The following is a 21323-nucleotide window of genomic DNA, read 5'->3' on the forward strand; positions in this document are numbered from 1 at the left end:
CAGATCACCTGAGGTCAGGAGTTCAAGACCAGCCTCAACATTGAGAAACTCCATCTCTACTAAAAATACAAAGTGAGCCAGCTGTGGTGGTGCACACTTGTAATCCCAGCTACTTGGGAGGCTGAGGCAGGAGAATTGCTTGAACCTGGGAGGTGGAGGTTGCGGTGAGCCGAGATCACGCCATTGCACTCCAGCCTGGGCAACAAGAGCGAAACTCTGTCTCAAAATAAGTAAATAAATAAATAAATGATTTAAAGATCATCCTCTGAATACCAACAAATTTCTTTTAATCTCAAATCCCGCAAATGTGTTCTCAGCTTTAGTTTTAGTTGAGAAGTGGATCTGTTAAGGACCCTTTAAGCTGCTCTTTCTCCAAGTCAAACATGCATAGAGAAAAAGCACAGCCTTCACACTCTGATCTACAAAGAGTTAACATCTTAAAAGCTAAACAGAACTGGATTAGCTCCTCTTTTAACAAGCCAGAAGGACAAGCTGATTGGAACCTAGAGTACTAAAGAACACCAGAACATTGAGAGAAAAGAATTAGCGACAGCTATCTGGAGCAAGCAAGAACTGTAAGTTTCTATCGGATGCATATTTATAATTTCCTATGTCTTCCCTAGGGGTGTTTTTGAAAAGAATGAAATAAGTTTATTCATTTTCTTTTTCTTTCTTTCCTTTTTTTTTTTTGAGACAGTCTTACTCTGTTGCCCAGGCTGGAGTGCACTGGCACTATCTCTGCTCACTGCAACCTCTGCCTCCCAGGTTCAAGTGATTGAACAGGTGATTGACAGGCCCGCGCCACCATGCCCGGCTAATTGTTGTATTTTTAGTAGAGACGGGGTTTCACCATGTTTGCCAGGCTGGTCTTGAACTCCTGACCTCAGGTGATCCACCCGCCTCAGCCTCCCAAAGTGCTGGGATTACCAGCATGAGCCACCGCGCCTGGCCTGGTTTATTCATTTTCTATTGTACCACCAGTCTCCCAGCCATCCAGCACAACATTATCGAGTCATCTTTAATCCTGTCACCCTCTTAACTCTATCTCACATCCAACCAGTTGTCACATCTTTTGATTCTCCTTCCTCAGTGTCTTCATGATCCATCCTATTCTTCCATCCCCCTGCCCCCATCCTTCCCTAGTTCAAGACTTCTTGCCTAAACTATAGCAATATCCTCTTAACACTGTCCTGTCTGCAATTTCCAAATCACTAATAGTAGATGAATCTTCCTAAAGCTCTAACATAGCTCTAATTCTATTGCTCTTATGCTCAGAAATGTATCCACTATCTGCAGAACGAATACGCCTTTTCAAATTAATTAATTTTTAATTGACAATTTGAAATTGTATATATTTACTGTGTAAAATTTGTTGCTTTAAAATATATATATATGTATATATATATAGTGGAAAATGGCTACCTTGGGATAATTTTTTTTTTTTTTTTGAGACAGAATCTCGCTCTGTCATGAGGCTGGAGTGCAGTGGCTCAATCTCGGCTCACTGCAACCTCTGCCTCCCAGGTTCAAACAATTCTCCTGCCTCAACCTCCCGAGTAGCTGGGACTACAGGTGCGCACCACCATGCCCAGCTAATTTTTGTATTTTTAGTAGAGACAGTGTTTTACCATGTTGGCCACGGCCAGGATGGCCTCGATCTCTTGACCTTGTGATCTGCCCGCCTTGGCCTCCCAAAGTGCTGGGATTACAGGCGTGAGCCACCGCGCCTGCCCAATCTTGGGCTAATTAAAATATGTATTACCTCATATGCTCATCAATTTTTTGTGTTTGATGAGAACACTTAAAAATCTACTCTTGGCCCAGGCGTGTTGGCTCACACCTGTAATCTCAGCATTTTGGGAGGCTGAGGTGGGTTGATCACTTGAGATCAGGAGTTCAAGACCAGTCTGGCCAACATGGCAAAACCCTGTCTCTACTAAGAATACAAAAATTAGTGGGGCGTGGCAGCTTGTGCCTGTAATTGCAGCTGCCTCGGGGACTGAGACACGAGAATTGCTTGAACCCTGGAGGCAGAGGTTGCAGTAAGGTGAGAGCATACCACTGTACTCCAGCCTGGGTGAGAGTGAGACCTTGTCTCAAAATAACCATCATCATCATCATCATCATCATCATCATCATCATCAGAGTAAGGGGAACTGGCTACAAAATTTTAAATGCTTGCACAGTGATACAGAGTGTAAAAAAGAAAAAAGTGAAGTCTGGGCAGGGTGACTCATGCCTGTAATCCCAGCACGTTGGGAGACCGAGGCTGGCGGATCACAAGGTCAGGAGTTCGAGACCAGCCTGGCCAACATTGTGAAATCTTGTCTCTACTAAAAAATACAAAAAATTAGCCGGGCATGGTGGCAGGCGCCTGTAATCCCAGCTACTCTGGAGGCTGAGGCAGGAGAATCACTTGAACCCAGGAAGCGGAGGTTGCAGTGAACTGAGATTGCGCCATTGCACTCCAGCCCAGGCAACAATACGATACTCCATCTCAAAAAAAAGGAAAAGAAAATTTTAATTGCTGATGTCATCAAGCTGGCTTTATACATCTATCCATCTATCACTAAGGGTTCTTCACTCTCACTAACCTACACTTGTCCAAGTGCACTGCAATTCTGAATATCACTGGAAGGAAATTTTTTTTTTTTTTATACGGAGTCTTGCTCTGTCACCAGGCTGGAGTGCAGTGGCGTGATCTCGGCTCACTGCAATCTCCGCCTCCCAGGTTCAAGCGATTCCCCTGCCTCAGCCTCCTGTATTTTAGTAGAGACGGGGTTTCACTATGTTGGCCAGGATGGTCTCGATCTCCTGACGTCGTGATCAGCCCACCTCGGCCTCCCATAGTACTAGGATTACAGGCGTGAGCCACCACGCCAGCTGGAAATTTCTTCAGTCTTTCATACTGTTGAGTTCAAAACAATTGATAAACCCTTTTAGAATCTACATTCCACTTTTTTTTTTTTTTGAGATGGAGTCTTGCTCTGTCTCCCAGGCTAGAGTGCAGTGGCGTGATCTTGGCTCACTACAAGCTCCGCCTCCCAGGTTCACGCCATTCTCCTGCCTCAGCCTCCCAAGTAGCTGGGACTACAGGTTCGTGCCGCCACATTCGGCTAATTTTTTTCTATTTTGTAGTAGAGACGGGGTTTCACCATGTTAGCGAGGATGGTCTTGATCTCCTGACCTCATAATCCACCTGCCTCGGCCTCCCAAAGTGCTGGGATTACAGGCGTGAGCCACTGCGCCTGGCCTGCATTCCACTTTTTTATTCCTGAGAAATTAAATCTAGCCACTGGATGTTCAACAGGCCTTCACTGACAGTCTCAACTCAGTGAGACACACTATAGAACTTTGGTGGTGTGTCAGTGTACTCTGGGCCCAGATATGAAGAACAACAGCGTCCCTTCTACTACAGCTCCATTTTTGCAAATGGCTTCAGGTCCAGAGGACCAAGCTTATGATGCAGTCACCTTTCCTTTTCCTTCACATTACTTTTCTACAGCAGGAAACTAGAAATGTGGGTGACTAAGTAAACCTGTAGATGCTACTCTATTTATTTATTTATTTATTTTTTTTTATTATTATTAATTATTTTTTTTTTGAGACAGAGTCTTGCTATCGCCCAGGCTGGAGTGCAGTGGCGTGATCTCGGCTCACTGCAGGCTCCGCCCCCCAGGGTTCACGCCATTCTCCTGCCTCAGCCTCCCAAGTAGCTGGGACTACAGGCACCCACCACCTTGCCCAGCTAATTTTTTGTATTTTTAGTAGAGACGGGGTTTCACTATGTTAGCCAGGATGGTCTCGATCTCCTGACCTCGTGATCCGCCCGCCTCGGCCTCCCAAAGTGCTGGGATTACAGGCGTGAGCCACCGCGCCTGGCTATTATTATTATTTTTTGAGACACTGTCTCACACTGTCGCCCAGGCTGGAGTGCAATGGTGTAACCTTGGCTCACTGCAATCTCCACCTTCTGTGCTCAAGCGATTCTCCTGCCTCAGCCTCCTGAGCAGCTGGGACTACAGGCATGCGCCACTATACCCAGCTAATCTTTGTATTTTTAGTAGAAATGGGGTTTTGCCATTTTAGCCAGGCTGGTCTCAAACTCTTGACCTTGTGATCTGCCTGCCTCGGCCTCCCAAAGTGCTGGGATTATGGGCATGAGCCACTGTGCCCAGCCCCTATATATGGTACTTCAAATAGAGATTTACTTGTAAACTAAATGCAGATGTACTTTTTTTTTTTTTTTTTTAGACAGAGTCTCACTATGCTTTGCCCAGGCTGGAGTGCAGTGGCACGATCTTGGCTCACTGCAATCTCCACTTGCCAGGTTCAAGTGATTCTCCTGCCTCAGCCTCCCGAGTAGCCGGATTACAGGCGCCTGTCACCATGCCCAGCTAACTTTTGTCATGTGGCCGGGCTAGTCTCGAACTCCTGGCTGCAGGTGATCCATCCGCCTCAGCCTCCCAAAGTGTTGGGATTACAAATGTGAGCCACCGTGCCTGGCCTGAGATTTACTTGTAATCCTAGGTCTAACATGCGAAAGTACATAAACTTTGGGGTGATTATTCAGCTTTCTTAAAATAGGCATGCTATGAAATCTGTATAGATCTATTTAAGACTATGACATTGGAAAGATGCTCTCCATTTATTGTGATTTTTAAAAATGAAATGTTACAGAACAGAGTGAATTATCCAATTCAAGTTAAATTGCCCAGAAAGCAGATCAATACAATGTTTATGTTTTCTCTAGGTGATAGAATTTCTCCATTATACTTTTTGCTTTCTTCTTTATATTTCTCTGTTTGTTCAAAATAAGCTTCTGAACACCCTTCTCCAGTTGACAAGTCAAGCTAGCTTCAACAAAAGGGAGAATTTGTTGTATAGGACACAAGACTCTACTATAGAACCTAAAGGTAGGAACAGAGCCAGATAGTGACATTTATGGAAATAGGGAAAGACTGGGAAACAATCAGACTAGTAAGAGAAATTACAATTCCTCTTTGGGAAAGGTGAGTTTCAGTTGTCTAGTATGTTTACTAGGGGAAACATTTGAAAGGGGAAATGTTTAAAAAGAATTTGTACAAATCTGAAAGTCAAGGCTGGAGACCTAATTTTTTTTTTTTTTTTTTTTGGATATGGAATCTCTCTCTTGTCACCCAGGCACGATCTCTGCTCACTGCAACCTCCGCCTCCCGGGTTCAAGGTATTCTCCTGCTTTAGACTCTTGAGTAACTGGGATTACTGTGTGGTGGCACATGCCACCACGCCCAGCAAATTTTTGTATTTTTAGTAGAGACAGTGTTTCACCATGTTAGCCAAGCTGGTCTTGAACTCCTGACCTCAGATGATTTGCCCGCCTCAGCCTCCCAAAGTGCCGGGAATACAGGCGTGAGCCACTGCGCCCAGCTGAGACATAAATTTTGGAGACAAAATTGGAAAAGACTGGAATCAAGGACAGAATGCTTTAAGAACTTTTTGACTCACTTCAGCCCCTCAGTGTCATTCTCTCTCTTGTTCGTTCATTCTTCTTTTCATACATTCAGTGTTTATTTATTGAGTACCTGCTATGTGCCAATAACTGTTCGGGTACTGCATCTATAGAGGTAAACAAGATAAATCATTTTTCTGCCTTCAAAGTCATTATGTTTTAGTGAGAGGGGATAGACAATAAACTAGTATAAATAAATGAAGGTAGTTTCTGTGTATATTAAATGTCACGAAGGAAATAAACAGGGTGAGGTGACAGAGTATAAGACTGGTAAGAGAAGGGGAAGTGCTCAGTTCAGCTACCAAAGTCAGAGAAAGGCCTCCTGGCAAATGAAAAGATGCTTGAGAGACCAAAGGATCAGATGGAGTCAGCCAAATAAAGAGCAAGAAGGAGGCCAGGCGCGGTGGCTCACGCCTGTAATCCCAGCACTTTGGGAGGCCAAGGCAGGCAGATCACGAGGTCAGGAGATCAAGACCATCCTGGCTAACATGATGAGACCCTGTCTCTACTAAAAACACAAAAAATTAGCCGGGCATGGTGGTGTGTGCCTGTAGTCCCAGCTACCCGGGAGGCTGAGGCAGGAGAATCACTTGAACCCGGGAGATGGAGGTTGCAGTGAGCCAAGATCGCGCCACTGCACTCCAGCCTGGGTGACAGAGCGAGACTCCATCTCCAAAACAAACAAACAAAAAAAGAGCAAGAAAGAGCTTGATGGTTGGGAGAGCAAAGAGAAGGCAAGTGGTGAGGAGTGTTGTAAGCTAGAGGAAGGAAGGTACAAGGTATGATTGGAGGAGTAAGAAGGGGATCAGATGAGGTTGGGCTTTACAGGCCCTAGAAAAAAGTGTAAATTTTACTTTGAGTGTAACGAAAAGCCATTTGGAGACTTTTGGCAAGGAAATGTTATGAACTGGGTTGTTTTATACAGGTCACTCTCGATGTTTCAGGCAGAAATAAGGGAGGATGGGAGAGGAAAACGGGGAGAGCCTTGAAAAATGTGGTAGTTGAGGAAAGAGACACAGATCACTTGAATTTTAGTGGTGGAGACAGGCTAATATATGTTGTTTTTGTTTGTGTTCATTTTTAGACAGTTTTGCTCTTGTTGCCCAGGCTGGAGTGCAATGGCACGATTTCAGCTCACTGCAACCTCCGCCTTCCAGGTTCAAGCAATTCTTCTGCCTCAGCCTCCTGAGTAGCTGCAATTGAAGGCACCCACCACCACGCCCAGCTAATTTTTTGTATTTTTAGTGGAGACAGGGTTTCACCATGTTGGCCAGGCTGGTCTTGAATTCCTGACTTAGGGTGATCCGCCCACCTCGACCTCCCAAAGTGCCAGGGTTACAGGCATGAGCCACTGCACCTGGCTGCTACATGTTTTAAAGGAAGAACATGGAGAACATGCTAATGGCTGAAGGAAAGGAGGAATCAAGGCTGCAGGACTGGTAGGACGGTAGTGGCATTTATGGAGCTAGGGAAAGACTGGGAAAAGATGAGACCAGTAAGATAAATCAAAATTCCTGTTTGGGAAAAGTGAATTTGAGATATCTAGTAGCCATGCCAAGAGAAATGTTTAAAAAAATAGGAAATTGGGCTGGCTGCAGTCTGACGCCTGTAATCCCAGCACTTGGGAGGCTGAGGCAGGCAGATCACCTGAAGCCAGGAGTTCAAGGCCAGCCTGGGCAACACGGTGAAACCCCATCTCTACTAAAATTACAAATATTAGCCAGGCATGGTGGCACATGCCTGTAATCTCAGCTACTTGGGAGGCTGAGGCAGGAGAATTGCTTGAACCCAGCAGGTGGAGGTTGTGGTGAGCTGAGATTACACCACTGCACTCCAGCCTGGGTGACAAAGCAAAAAAAAAGAAAACAAAATTGTACAAATCCGAAGCTGGAGACAAAAATTTTGGAGACAAAAACATATACATACATACTATTTAAAGTCAGGACACTGGGCCTGGCACGGTGGCTCATGCCTTTAATCCTAGCACTTTGGGAGGCAGAGGCTGGAAGGTCGCTTAAGCCCAGATGGAGGCTGCAGTGAAACGTGGTTGTGGCATTGTACTCCAGCCTGGGGGACAGAATAAGACCCTGGCGAAAGAAAAAAAAAAATGGAAAGAAAGAAAGAGAGGAAGGAAGGAAAGGTGCAGTGGCTCACGCCTGTAATCCCAACACTTTGGGAGGCCAAGGCGGGCAGATCACCTAAAGTCAGGAGTTCAAGACCAGTTTTGCCAACATGGCAAAACCCTATCTCTACCAAAAATACAAAAATTAGCCGGGTACAGTAGTGGGTGCCTGTAATCCCGGCTAGACTGGATACCATCATCCAGAAAAAAAAGTGTTGGCCAGAGTATGAGGCAACTCTATAGATAGGATTTCCTGATTATTCAGGCTACAGAGCTGAATATGGTCATTTCAGAGCTCCAAAGTTTACATAATAGTTCTAGCCATCCCCAGAGGCTAATTTAAACTTCTCAGTTTTATTTTCAGCCTCCTAGGAGATAGAATCTGATTGGTTCAGCTAGGGTCATTTGTCTTGGGTCATTTGATTAACCCTGGTCCAATCAGCAATGGCTTCAGGGACTGGATTATAGACTATAAACTGATTCCTGGGGAGTCAGTCCCTGTAAATTGAGTGGAGAGAGGGATAGAGGCCTATTTCGCAGAGAAAAGGGATGGTCATCGGCTTCCAGGCTGAGCACTTAAAAAATGATCCGAAATGATATCCATCAATTCCATAATCATAAAAACTGATTTTCATTTTGAATAAAGTCGTTACTACTGAATACTTGTTGTTACTCTTTAGTATACAGTTGTCCACACTACCATAAGAATGACTCTGACATGTCATATACCATCATGAAAGTGCTGAGAAATTCCTGCTGCAACTTATGTACACGTTTCAGAAGACATCCTAAAGCTGCATGTAATTGACTGGACTTTTCCTTTATTTCAGTGTCCTCTGGGATCTCTTATAGCTTGGGAACAGAGATCATGTCACATCTGGTGGACCCTACATCAGGAGACTTGCCAGTTAGAGACATAGATGCTGTACCTCTGGTGCTACCAGCCTCAAAAGGTAACTTCTACGCCTGAGGATGGACACCTTTTAGAATTAAAAGAACTCTCATTGTGGAACACCTTGCTGGCCTCCACAGAGACTGATTTACTTTCAGCTCTTTTCTTCAGTCTTCTCACTATTTTTTTTTTTTTTTGAGATGGAGTCTCGCTCTGTCACCCAGGCTAGAGCGCAGTGGCGCAATCTCAGCTCACTGCAGCCTCCGACTCCTGGGTTCAAGCGATTCTCCTGTCATAGCCTCCCAAGTAGCTGGGGTTACAGGCATGCACCACCATGCCTAGCTAGTTTTTGGATTTTTAGTAGAGACAAGGTTTCACCATGATGGCCATGCTGGTCTCGAACTCCTGACCTCAAGTGATCTGCCCTCCTCGGCCTCCCAAAAGGCTGGGATTACAGTTGTGAGCCACTGTGCCTGGCCCTCTTCTCATATTTTATTCTTAAATTTTTTTTTTTGAGATAGAGTTTCACTCTCTCTCTTGTCCCCCAGGCTGGAGTGCGGTGGCCCGATCTCGGCTCACTGCAACCTACACCTCCCGGGTTCAAGCAGTTCTCCTACCTCAGACTCCTGAGTAGCTGGGACTACAGGTGGCCACCACCACGCTTGTCTAATTTGGTATTTTTAGTAGAAATGGGGTTTCACCATGTTGGCCAGGCTGGTCTCGAACTCCTGACCTCAAGTGATCTGCCTGCCTTGGTCTCCCAAAGTGCTGGATTACAGGCGTGAGCCACCGCATCCAGGCTTATTCTTAAATTCTTATAATAAAATTATTACTGTGTGGGTTTAGGAGATAAAGCTAAATACTACCACCACAAACAGCACAACAAAAGCCAAGAACAAACTAGTGCTATCTTTGCGATTAGCCCTTAGCCCTTCACTGTCACTAAGCAGAAGTGTGCAATTTAAGATGAAAGGGCTCAGCCCTACCAGAGCTTCTTCCATACATTATTTAAGACATTTTTGGGGCTGGGCGCAGTGGCTCATGCCTGTAATCCCAGCATTTTGGGAGGCCAAGACGGGCAAATCACGAAGTCAGGAGGTCGAGACCATCCTGGCTAACATGGTGAAACCCCGTCTCTACTAAAAATACAAAAAAAAAAAAATAGCTGGGCGTGGTGGTGGGCGCCTGTAGTCCCAGCTACTCGGGAGGCTGAGGCAGGAGAATGGCGTGAACCCGGGAGGTGGAGCTTGCAGTGAGCCGAGATCACACCACTGCACTCCAGCCTGGGCGACAGAACGAGACTCCATCCCCCTGCCCAAAAAAAAGATATTTTTCTAACTTTGGCCGGGCGTGGTGGCTCACACCTGCACCAGCTACTCGAGGCTGAAGTGGGAGGATCACTTGAGCCCGGGAGTCCATGATCAGTCTGGGCAACATAGCACTACCCTGTCTCTAAAACAACAAAAAAAGGTATTTATTAATTTTGCTCCACTTTCCCATCCCTCAATCCCAATTATGGCTACTGTTGATTCTATTTTCACTTGACTTCACTTCTATAAAATTATTTTTTGAGGATAGGGCACTTTATGCACTGCCTGTAAGTGTATAAATGATGCAACCACTTTGGAAAATATTTGCCATTATCTAGTAAAGTTGAGCATGTAACTCTACTTTGAGTATAAAATTTGCAGAAATTGCCCGGGCATGGTGGCTCACGCCTGTAATCCCAGCACCTTGGGAGGCCGAGGCAGGTGGATCACCTGGTCGGGAGTTAAAAATTTGCAGAAATTAACTCTTGCACATATGTACCAGGAGACATATACCAGAATGTTCATAGCAGTATTTTTTTTTTTTTTTTTTTGAGACAGATTCTTGCTTTGTCACCTAGGCTGGAGTGCAGTGGTGTGATCTCAGATCACTGCAACCTTCACCTCCCAGGTTCAAGTGATTCTCCTGCCTCAGCCACCCAAGTAGCTGGGATTACAGGTGCCCGCCACCATGCCTGGCTAATTTTTGTATTTTTAGTAAAGAAGGGGTTTCACCATGCTGGCCAGGCTGGTCTCCAACTCCTGGCCTCAAATCATCTGCCTGCCTCGGCCTCCCAAAATGCTGGGATTACAGGCAGAAGCCACCGCACCTGGCCCCTGTTTTTATTTCTCCTAGGCACAAATCTAGACGTAGATTTGCTGGGTCATATGGTAACACTAGTTTAACTTTTTTTTTTTTTTTTGAGACGGAGTCTCGCTCTGTCACCCAGGCTGGAGAGCAGTGGTGCAATCTCGGCTCACTGCAAGCTCCGCCTCCCGGGTTCACGCCATTCTCCTGCCTCAGCCTCTCCAAGTAGCTGGGACTACAGGCGCCCGCCACCAGGCCTGGCTAATTTTTTGTATTTTTAGTAGAGACGGGGTTTCACCGTGGTCTCGATCTCCTGATCTCGTGATCCGCCCACCTCGGCCTCCCAAAGTGCTGGGATTACAAGCGTGAGCCACCGCGCCCGGCACTAGTTTAACATTTTGAGGAACTGCCAGGCTATTTTCCAAAGCAGTGGCACCATTTTACATTCCTAACAGCGATGTATGATGCTTCCAATTTCTTCACTTTCTCACCAACACTTATTATTGTTTGTAACTGAGGTGTTATCTCATTTTTTTTTTAAATGTATTCTTTCTTGGCTGGGCAAAGTGGTTCACGCCTGTAATCCCATCATCTTGGGAGGCCAATGCAGGTGGATCACCTGAGGTCAGGAGTTCAAGACTAGCCTGGTCAGAACAGTGAAAACCCATCTATTCTAAAAATAGAAAAAGTTAAGGCCGGGCGCGGTGGCTCACGCCTGTAGTCCCAGCACTTTGGGAGGCCGAGGTGGGTGGATCACGAGGTCAGGAGATCAAGACCATCCTTCCTGGCTAACACGGTGAAACCTCGTCTCTACTAAAAAATACAAAAAAAATTAGCCAGGCGTGGTGGCAGGCGCCTGTATTCCCAGCTACTCGGGAGGCTGAGGCAGGAGAATGGTGTGAACCCGGGAGGCGGAGGTTGCAGTGAGCCGAGATTGCGCCACTGCACTCAAGCCTGGGCGACAAAGCGAGACTCCATCTCAAAAAAAGAAAGAAAGAAAGAAAGAAAAAGTTAGCTGGGCCAGATGGTGCACACCTGTAGTCCCAGTACTCGGGAGGCTGAGGCGTGAGAATAACTTGAACCCAGGAGGCATAGGTTGCAGTGAGCCGAGATGGTGCCACTGCACCCCAGCCTGGGTGACAGAGCAAGACTCCATCTCAAAAAAAAAAAGTATTCTTTCTCGTTATGGTTTTGATTTGCATTTCTCTGATGAATAATCGCACTGACCATTTTTCATATGCTTATTTGCCATTTGTATATCTACTTGGGAGAAATGTCTATTCAGGTCCTTTGCCAATTTGCTTTTTAATTCAGGGGCCAGTTTTGCCAATTTTTAAATTGGATTATTTGTCTTTATATTGTTGGTTTTAAGAGTTCTTTGTATATTTTGGACACAGTTGAGAATTTTGTGCTTCTGAAAGCTTTAACTGTTCCACAAAGTCCATGAAACATGAACTGAGATAATTTTTCAAGTTAGGGGCCGGGCGCGGTGGCTCACGCTTGTAATCCCAGCACTTTGGGAGGCCGAGGCGGGCGGATCACGAGTTCAGGAGATCGAGACCACGGTGAAACCCCGTCTCTACTAAAAATACAAAAAAAATTAGCCAGGCTTGGTGGCGGGCGCCTGTAGTCCCAGCTACTCGGAGAGGCTGAGGCAGGAGAATGGTGTGAACCCAGGAGGCGGAGCTTGCAGTGAGCCGAGATCACGCCACTGCACTCCAGCCTGGGCGACAGAGCGAGACTCTGTCTCAAAAAAAAGAAAAAAAAAAATTTTCAAGTTAGAAGAGTCATAGTGACAGGAAACCGTTGTTCAGGAACTACCTACCTGGAGTTCCAGTCAGTTTGGAAGCCACCCACATATCCAAAAAGCTTAAAGAATTCAATATTTTTCTTCAGTACCATAAAAGAAATATAGAAGATGAGAAAGGGGGATATTTACAAGTTTATTTTGTGAAAAAATAAGCTTTTTTAGGTTTCATTACAAACATGTCCAATTTCACTTCTGTCATTTATGAAATAACTAAAAGTAAATGAAGGTTTTTTTTTTTTTTTTTTTTTTTGGCAGAGACAGGGTCTTTTTCTGTCACCCAAGCTGGAGTGCAGTGGTGCGATCTTGGCTTACTGCAACCTCTGCCTCCCAAGGCTCAAGCGATCCTCCAGCCTCAGCCTTCCAAGTAGCTAGGACTACAGGCACACACCACCACGCCCAGATAATTTTTGTTTTCTGTTTTTTGTTTTTTGTTGAGATGGAGTCTCGCTTTTGTTGTCCAGGCTGGAGTGCAATGCTGCGATCTTAGCCCACTGCAACCTCCGCCTCCCGGATTCAAGTGATTCTCCTGCCTCAGCCTCCTGAGTAGCTGGGATTACAGGCACTCATCACCACGCCCAGCTAATGTTTGTATTTTTAGTAGAGACGGGGTTTCACCATGTTGGTCAGGCTGGTCTCAAACTCCTGACCTCATGGTCCAGCCGCCTCAGCTTCCCAAAGTGCTGGGATTACAGGCATGAGCCACTGTGCCTGGCCAATTTTTGTATTTTTTGTAGAGAGGGATTTCACTGTGTTGCCCAGGCTGGTCTCAAACTCCTGAACTCAAGCTGTCTGCCCACCATGGCCTCCCAAAGTGTTGATATCACAGGCATGAGCCACCGCGTCTGGCCTAAATATTTGTCATAAATATTTTTATAAAGGCATATGGTCATGTAACAATTTTCTTCCTAGTGACCTTACTTTCCTAGTTTACCTAGCAACATTATTTTGCAGGTTCTTTGGTTTGGAAGTTGTATTTTTTTTTTTTTTTTCATTCTAAGCACCTCAGAAACATTGTTTTCAGAGAAAAAAAAAATTTGATGTCACAAATAGATAAAACCACATTAAAAGAATATTTTTATAGCATATATTCAAAAATTAATCTAGCCAGTGGCTCATGCCTGTAATCTCAGCACATTGGGATCACTTGAGCCCATCCTGGGCAACATGGTGAGACCTTGCCACTATAAAAAATTTAAAAATAGCCGGGCGCGGTGGCTCACGCTTGTAATCCCAGCACTTTGGGAGGCTGAGGCGGGCGGATCACGAGGTCAGGAGATCGAGACCACGGTGAAACCCCGTCTCTACTAAAAAAATACAAAAAATTAGCCGGGCGTGGTGGCGGGCACCTGTAGTCCCAGCTACTCGGAGAGGCTGAGGCAGGAGAATGGCATGAACCCGGGAGGCGGAGCTTGCAGTGAGCCGAGATTGCACCACTGCACTCCAGCCTGGGCGACAGAGCGAGACTCCGTCTCAAAAAAAAATAAAAAAAAAATTTAAAAATTGGCCAGGAATGGTGGCTCATGCTTGTAATCCCAGCAGTTTGGGAGGCTGAGACAGGTGGATCACCTGAGGTCAGAAGTTCGAGACTAGCCTGGCCAACATGGTGAAACCTCATTTCTACTAAAAATACAAAAATTAGCTGGCCGTGGTGGCCCATGCCCGTAATCCCAGCCATTCGAGAGGCTGAGACACAAGAATTGCTTGAACCTGGGAGACAGGGAGACGGAGGCTGCAGTGAGCCAACATAGCGCCACTACACTCCAGCCTGGGCAACAGTGAGAGACTCTGTGTCAAAAAAAATAATAAGTAGCCGGGCACGGTGGCTCATGCCTGTAATCCCAGCACTTTGGGAGGCCGAGGCAGGTGGATCACGAGGTCAAGAGATGGAGACCATCCTGGCCAACATGGTGAAACCCCATCTCTACTAAAAATACAAAAAATTAGCCGGGTGTGGTGGCAGGCACCTGTAATGCCAGCTACTTGGGAGGCTGAGGCAGGAGAACTGCTTGAACCTGGGAGGCAGAGGTTGCAGTGAGCTGAGATCGCACCATTGCACTCCAGCCTGGGCAAAAAGAGCGAAACTCTGTCTCAAAAATAAATAAATAAATAAATAAATAGACGCAAAAAAATAAAAAATATGGTTCCCATTCAACATGAGATCAGAGCAGACCTGGGCCAGTGAACACTCACAATGAAAAGTGTGCTCTAGTTTCCTCTGCTTAGACCAAGCAGAGGCTCTTGTCCTAGGAGGCAGCTTTGGGGACAGTTTCTCCTGACCAAAAAAGCAAACGAGATGGTTCTTGGTAATCAAGAAAAGTTTTTATCCTTTTCCTTACTGGGATTTTGAAGACAGTCATGGGAACAATCCTTGTATAGGTCCAAATTATCTAATAAGGAGAAAAAAATAGAAGAATAGGCCAAGCGCGGTGGCTCATGCCTGTAATCTCAGCACTTTGGGAGGCCGAGGCAGGTGGATGACCTGAGGTCAGGAGTTGGAGACCAGCCTGGCCAACATGGTGAAACCTTGTCTCTACTAAAAATACAAAAATTAAGCTAGGCATGGTGGCTCACGCCTGTAATCCCAGCACTTAGGGAGGCCGAGGTGGGTGGATCACAAGGTCAGGAGATTCAGACCATCCTGGCTAACACGGAGAAACCCCGTCTCCACTAAAAATACGAAAAAACTAGCCAGGCATGGTGGCTGGCGCCTGTAGTCCCAGCTACTTGGGAGGCTGAGGCAGGAGAATGGCGTGAACCTGGGAGGCGGAGCTTGCAGTGAGCCGAGATGGCGCCACTGCACTCCAGCCTGGGCGAAAGCGTGAGACTCCATCTCTAAAAAAAAAAAAAAATAGCTGGGTGTGGTGGCGGGCACCTGTAATCCCAGCTACTCTGGAGGCTGAGGCAGGAGAATCACTTGAACCCGGGAGGCTGAGGTTGCAGTGAGCCAAGATCACGCCAGTGTACTCTAGACTGGGTGACAGAGCGAGACCCTGTCTTAAAAAAAAAAAGAAGAAGAAGAAACTAAAAAGAAAAATTAAGCAGAATAAAAGCCTAATTGGATATTTTTATCTAGAGAATGTGCTTTCTAGATGGAAGGTCGAGTCATACCTCATGCTGTAATAATACAGAAAGAGTCTCCGGGGACCCAGTAGGAGTCATTTCTGTTTTTGTTTTTGTTTTTGTTTTTTCCAAGGCGGAGTCTTGCTCTGTCACCCAGGGTGGAGTACAGTGGCACAATCTTGGCTCATGGCAACCTCTGCCTCCCAGACTCAAGCAATGCTCCTGCCTCAGCCTCTGAGTAGCTGGGATTACAGGCACGTGCCACTACGCCCAGCTAATTTTGTATTTTTAGTAGAGACTGGGTTTCACCATGTTGGTCGGGCTGGACCCGAACTCCTGACCTCACGATCTGCCTGCCTCAGCGTCCCAAAGTGCTGGGATTACAGGTGTCAGCCACTGCGCCTGGCCCAGAGTCATTTCTCATACTTCCTGAATTTCCTCATAAATACTTGACTCAAGATAGATTTATGCTGTCTGGACAAGATGTGATGAGAGATCTAAAGGGTTAAAAAATACAGGTAAAAATACTGTCCATTTACTGTCTTCTGGGACTTTAGGTAAGAATATGAAAACTCAACCACCCTTGAGCAGGATGAACCGGGAGGAACTGGAGGACAGTTTCTTTCGACTTCGCGAAGATCACATGTTGGTGAAGGAGCTTTCTTGGAAGCAACAGGATGAGATCAAAAGGTACTTAGAGTTCTCCTTAAATTTTTTTTTTTTTTTTTTTTTAAGATGGAGCCTTGCTCTGTTGCCCAGGCTGGAATGCAGTGGTGTGATCTCGGCTCACTGCAACCTCCTCCTCCCAGATTCAAGCAATTCTCCTGCCTCAGCCTCCCAATTAGCTGGGATTATAGGCATGCGTCACCATGCCCAGCTAATTTTGTATTTTTAGTAGAGATGAGGATTCGCTGTGTTGGCCAGGTTGGTCTTGAACTCGTGACCTCAGATCATGCACCCATCTCGACCTCCCAAAGTGCTGGGTTTACAGATGTGAGCCACTGTGCCCGGCCCAAAAATAATTTTTGAAGCAATATTTCTTTAGTCAATTTTTTTGCCGAACATGTCGATAGACTGTGACCACAGGCCACAGAGCATCATTAAGAGCTTGGGTGATACTATTTCAGTCCACAGAATAAGAGACTGGACAGGTTCCTCCCCTGGTCACAACTGAGGGGATGGAGATAGGAGGAATGGTCAAAATTTCAGAGGAGAAAAGGCTGCAGGGGCAAGTAAAAGAAGGGGTCTTTATTTACAAAAGAAAACTAAAGATCATATTGATCCCTGCAGGCATGTTGTAAGTGCTATCTATACATCTATTTATTTATTTATTTATTTTTGAGATTTTTTTTTTTTTTTTTTTTTAAGATGGAGTTTTGCTCTTGTTGCCCAGGCTGGAGTGCAATGGCATGATCTCAGCTCACTGCAACCTCTGCCTCCAGGATTCAAGTGGTTCTCCTGCCTCAGCCTCTCAAGTAGCTGGGATTATAGGCATGCGCCACCACGCCCAGCTAATTTTGTATTTTTAGTATAGACGGGGTTTCTCCATGTTGGTCAGGCTGGTGTCAGACTCCTGACCTCAGGTGATCCACCTGCCTCGGCCTCCCAAAGTGCTGGGATTACAGGCGTGAGCCACCGCGCCGGCCAATTTTTTTTATTTTTGAGACAGAGTCTCACTCTGCTTGGGCTGGAGTGCAGTGGTGTGATCTCGGTTCACTGCAACCTCTGCCTACTGGGTTCAAGCGATTCCCCTGCCTCAGCCTCCTGAGTAGCTGGAATTACAAGCTTGCGCCACCACGTCAGGCCAATTTTTTTTTTTTTTTTGAGATGAAGCCTCGCTCCGTTGCCCAAGCTGGAGTGCAGTGGCGCAATCTCGGCTCACTGCAGCCTCCACCTCCCAGGTTCAAGCAATTCTCCTGTCTCAGCCTCCCAAGTAGCTGGAACTACAGGCACACACCACCATGGCCGGCTAATTTTTTTTTGTTTTTCATTTTTTTGGAGACGGAGTCTCCATCTGTTGCCCAGGCCGGAGTGCAATGGTGCGATCTCGGCTCACTGCAACTTCTGCCTCCTGGATTCGAGTGATTCTCCTGCCTCAGCCTCTCGAGTAGCTGGGACTACAGGTGCCCACTGCCATGACCGACCATGCTGCCCAGGCTGGTCTAGATCTCCTGAGCTCAGGCAATCAGCCCGCCTTGGCCTCCCAAAGTGTTAGGATTACAGGTGTGAGCCACCGTGCCCAGCCATGCCTGGCTATTTTTTTTTTTTTTTTTTTAGTAGAGATGGGGTTTCACCCTGTTGGCCAGGGTAGTCTCAAACTCCTGACCTCAGGTGATCCACCTGCCTTGGCCTCCCAAAGTGCTGGGATTACAGGCATTAGCCAACGCGCTAGGCCTTAATATTTGTATTTTTAGTAGAGATGGGGTTTCACCATGTTGGCCAGGCTGGTCTCAAACTCCTGACCTCAAATGATCCCCCCATCTTGGCCTCCCAAAGTGCTGGGATTACAGGCATGAGCCATCGTGCCCAGTTAGTTTATTAGAAATAGTATTAATTAGCCAGGCACAGTGGCTCATGCCTGTAATCCCAGTACTTTGGGAGGCCAAGGCGGGTAGATCACGAGGTCCGGAGTTCAACACCAGCCTGACCAACATGGTGAAACCTGTCTCTACTAAAAATACAAAAATTAGCTGGGCATGATGGTGGGCGCCTGAAATCCCAGCTACTCGGGAGGCTGAAGCAGAATCGCTTGAACCCAGGAGGCAGAGGTTGCAGTGAGCCGAAATTGTGCCATTGCACTCCAGCCTGGGCGACAAGAGCAAGACTTCATCTAAAAAAAAAAAAAAAAGTATTAATTCACTTAATAGTCTGAAGAGGTATTATTAAGAGGACAAGGAAGCATAAAGAGGTTAAATAAGTTGCCTGAGATCATACCTAGTGCATAACAGAGGTGGAAATTCTTTTTGTTTTGTTTTGTTTTGTTTTGTTTTTGAGACAGAGTCTTGCTGTGTCACCCAGGTTTGAGTGCTGTGGCGCAATCTCGGCTCACCGGCAATCTCTGCCTCCCGGGTTCAAGTGATTCTCCTGCCTCAGCCTCCCAAGTAACTGGGATTACAAGCATGTGCCACCATGCCTGATTAATTTTTGTATTTTTAGTAGAGACAGGGTTTCACCACATTGGCCACGCTGGTCTCGAACTCCTTTCCTCAAGTGATCCACCTGCCTCAGCCTCCCAAAGTGCTGGGATTACAGGCATGAGCCACCGCGCCTGTCCCAGAGGGAAAAACTCTTAACTTCAAAACATATTATTATATACAGTGATCTTAGATTTCTTTCTTTAGAAAATGGGGACCTGGAAAGAAATCTGAGACAGAGGTGAGGGAAGGTAAACAGATGGGAAGAATGGGAGTTCTGAAAGTCTGGAGTCTATCTCTAGGGCACATTTTGAAGATATTGGTGTCAATGCCTTCCAGCCAAGGACCACCAGGAACATACCTATAGTTGAGCAAGCTGGGCTTATTCATTACAGCTAGAGAATATGCACACCAGGGGAACTAAAGGCATCTCAGCAAATGTGTTAGAACTTATTGTAGTATCTAAGCTTTGTTTGATTGGGTGATTTTGGGGGAGGATCCAAGGAAACAGAGGTTTGCTCCAGATTTTGTGCTGTCAGAAAGCAAGCACAATTCTATGTTTCGGTATCTCAATAAATTTTTTTTCTTCCTTTCTTTTCTTTCTTTCTTTCTTTCTTTCTTTCTTTCTTTCTTTCTTTCTTTCTTTCTTTCTTCTTTCTTTCTTTCTTTTTCTTTCTTTCTTTCCTTTCTTTCTTTCTTTCTCTCTCTCTCTTTCTTTCTCTCTCTCTCTCTTTCTTTCTCTCTCTCTCTCTTTCTTTCTCTCTCTCTCTTTCTTTCTCTCTCTCTCTCTCCGTCTCTCTCTCTTTCTTTCTTTTTCTTTTTCTTTTTTTGAGATAGGGTCTCACTCTGGCACACAGGCTGGAGTGCAGTGGTGCAGTCTCAGCTCACTTTAGCCTCAACTTCCTGGACTCAAGTATCAATAAATCTTTTTTTTTTTTTTTTTAATTTTTTTTTTTTTTTTGAGATGGAGTCTCGCTCTGTCACCCAGGCTGGAGTGCAGTGGCGCAATCTCGGCTCACTGCAAGCTCCGCCTCCCGGGTTCACGCCATTCTCCTGCCTCAGACTCTCTGAGTAGCTGGGACTACAGGCGCCCGCCACCATGCCCGGCTAATTTTTTGTATTTTTAGTAGAGACGGGGTTTCACCGTGGTCTCGATCTCCTGACCTCGTGATCCGCCCGTCTCGGCCTCCCAAAGTGCTGGGATTACAAGCGTGAGCCACTGCGCCCGGCCAAGTATCAATAAATCTTATCTACAGGGAGGGTAGACTAGTGCAAGGCTGAAGCCATGATTGGTAAAGAAGTTGCAGTCACTCATATTAACCTGGAGAGAAGGATGTTTGGTATTTTGTGGATGGCAGTGACACTAATTTTGTCTGTACGTAGACAAAATTAGGCGGTGGACTTGTTTTGTATCACTTTATCATGGTTTTGGAGTGAACTTGTTTCATGTTGATGTTCTGTGAGGTGTCCAAAAGAATAGTAGCCGGGCACGGTGGCTCACGCCTGTAGTTCCAACACTTTGGGAGGCTGAGGTGGGCAGATCACCTGAGGTCAGGAGTTCCAGACCAGCCTGGCCAACATGGTGAAACCTCGTCTCTACTAAAAATACAAAGATTATCCAGTCGTGGTGGCAGTCGCCTGTAATCCCAGCTACTCAGGAGGCTGAGGCAAGAGAATCACTTGAACCCAGGAGGCGGAGGTTGTAGTAAGCGAGGATTGTGCCACTGCACTCCAGCCTGAGTGACAGAGTGAGATTCAGTCTCAAAACGAAAACAAAAACAAATGGAGATAGCACAGACTAGCTTCACACAACACTGAGGACTAGTCGTGTCAGACCAGTTTCCTAATGTTAAGGGCAGTGTTTTGTTTTCTCATTGTAACTCCCAGGAGTGATTAAGATCTTCGTTTAGAATCTGCAGGATTTGCCAGGCACGGTGGCTTACGCCTGTAATTCCAGTACTTTGGGAAGCCAAGGCGGGCAGATCGCTAGGTCAGGAGTTCAAGACCAGACTGGCCAACACGGTGAAACCCCATCTCTACTAAAACAAAAATTAGTTGGGCATGGTGGCGGGCGCCTGTAATCCCAGCTACTTGGGAGGCTGAGGCGGGAGAATCGCTTGAACCCGGGAGGCTGAGGCTGCAGTGAGCAGAGATCACACCACTGTGCTCCAGCCTGAGCGACAGAGTGACACTCTGTCTCATAAAAAAAAAAAAAAAAAAAAGAATCTGCAGGATTGCAGGCCTCCATTGTGGATCAGCACTCTGTGCTCCAGCCTGAGCAACAGAGCGAGACTCTGTCTTATATAAAAAAAAAATGAATCTACAGGATTGCAGGCCTCCATTGTGGGTCAGCACTCTTCAGAGTTGGTGATTTTTTTTTTTTGAGACGGGAGTTTCGCTCTTGTTGCCCAGGCTGGTGTGCAATGGCGCGATCTCGGCTCACCGCAACCTCCGCCTCTCAGATTCAAGCGATTCTCCTGCCTCAGCCTCCCAAGTAGCTGGGATTACAGGCATGTGCCACCACGCACAGCTAATTTTATATTTTTAGTACAGACAGGGTTTCTCCATGTTAGTCAGGTTGGTCTCAAACTCCCGACCTCAGGTGATCCGCCCACCTCAGCCCCCCAAAGTGCTAGGATTACAGGCGTGAGCCACCGCAAAGGGTCGATTTTTTTTTTTTTTTAATTGTTGAGAACTTG

At 46.2% G+C, this 21323-nt stretch overlaps 1 protein-coding gene across 1 annotated transcript in view; it reads left to right on the forward strand.

Moving 5' to 3' along the window:
- Positions 1 to 498: 498 nt before the first annotated feature.
- Positions 499 to 21323, forward strand: part of RPGRIP1 (RPGR interacting protein 1) — a 71854-nt gene continuing 51029 nt past the window's right edge. The window contains exons 1-3 of the mRNA XM_032179701.2: positions 499 to 575; positions 8444 to 8566; positions 16048 to 16180. Of these exons, the coding sequence (XP_032035592.1) occupies positions 8482 to 8566; positions 16048 to 16180 (218 nt within the window). The 5' untranslated portion in view covers positions 499 to 575; positions 8444 to 8481. The remainder of the gene's footprint in view (positions 576 to 8443; positions 8567 to 16047; positions 16181 to 21323) is intronic.

Source organism: Hylobates moloch, unplaced genomic scaffold, assembly GCF_009828535.3.
Source record: "Hylobates moloch isolate HMO894 unplaced genomic scaffold, HMol_V3 SCAFFOLD_16, whole genome shotgun sequence".
Classification (NCBI taxonomy): Eukaryota; Metazoa; Chordata; class Mammalia; order Primates; family Hylobatidae; genus Hylobates; species Hylobates moloch.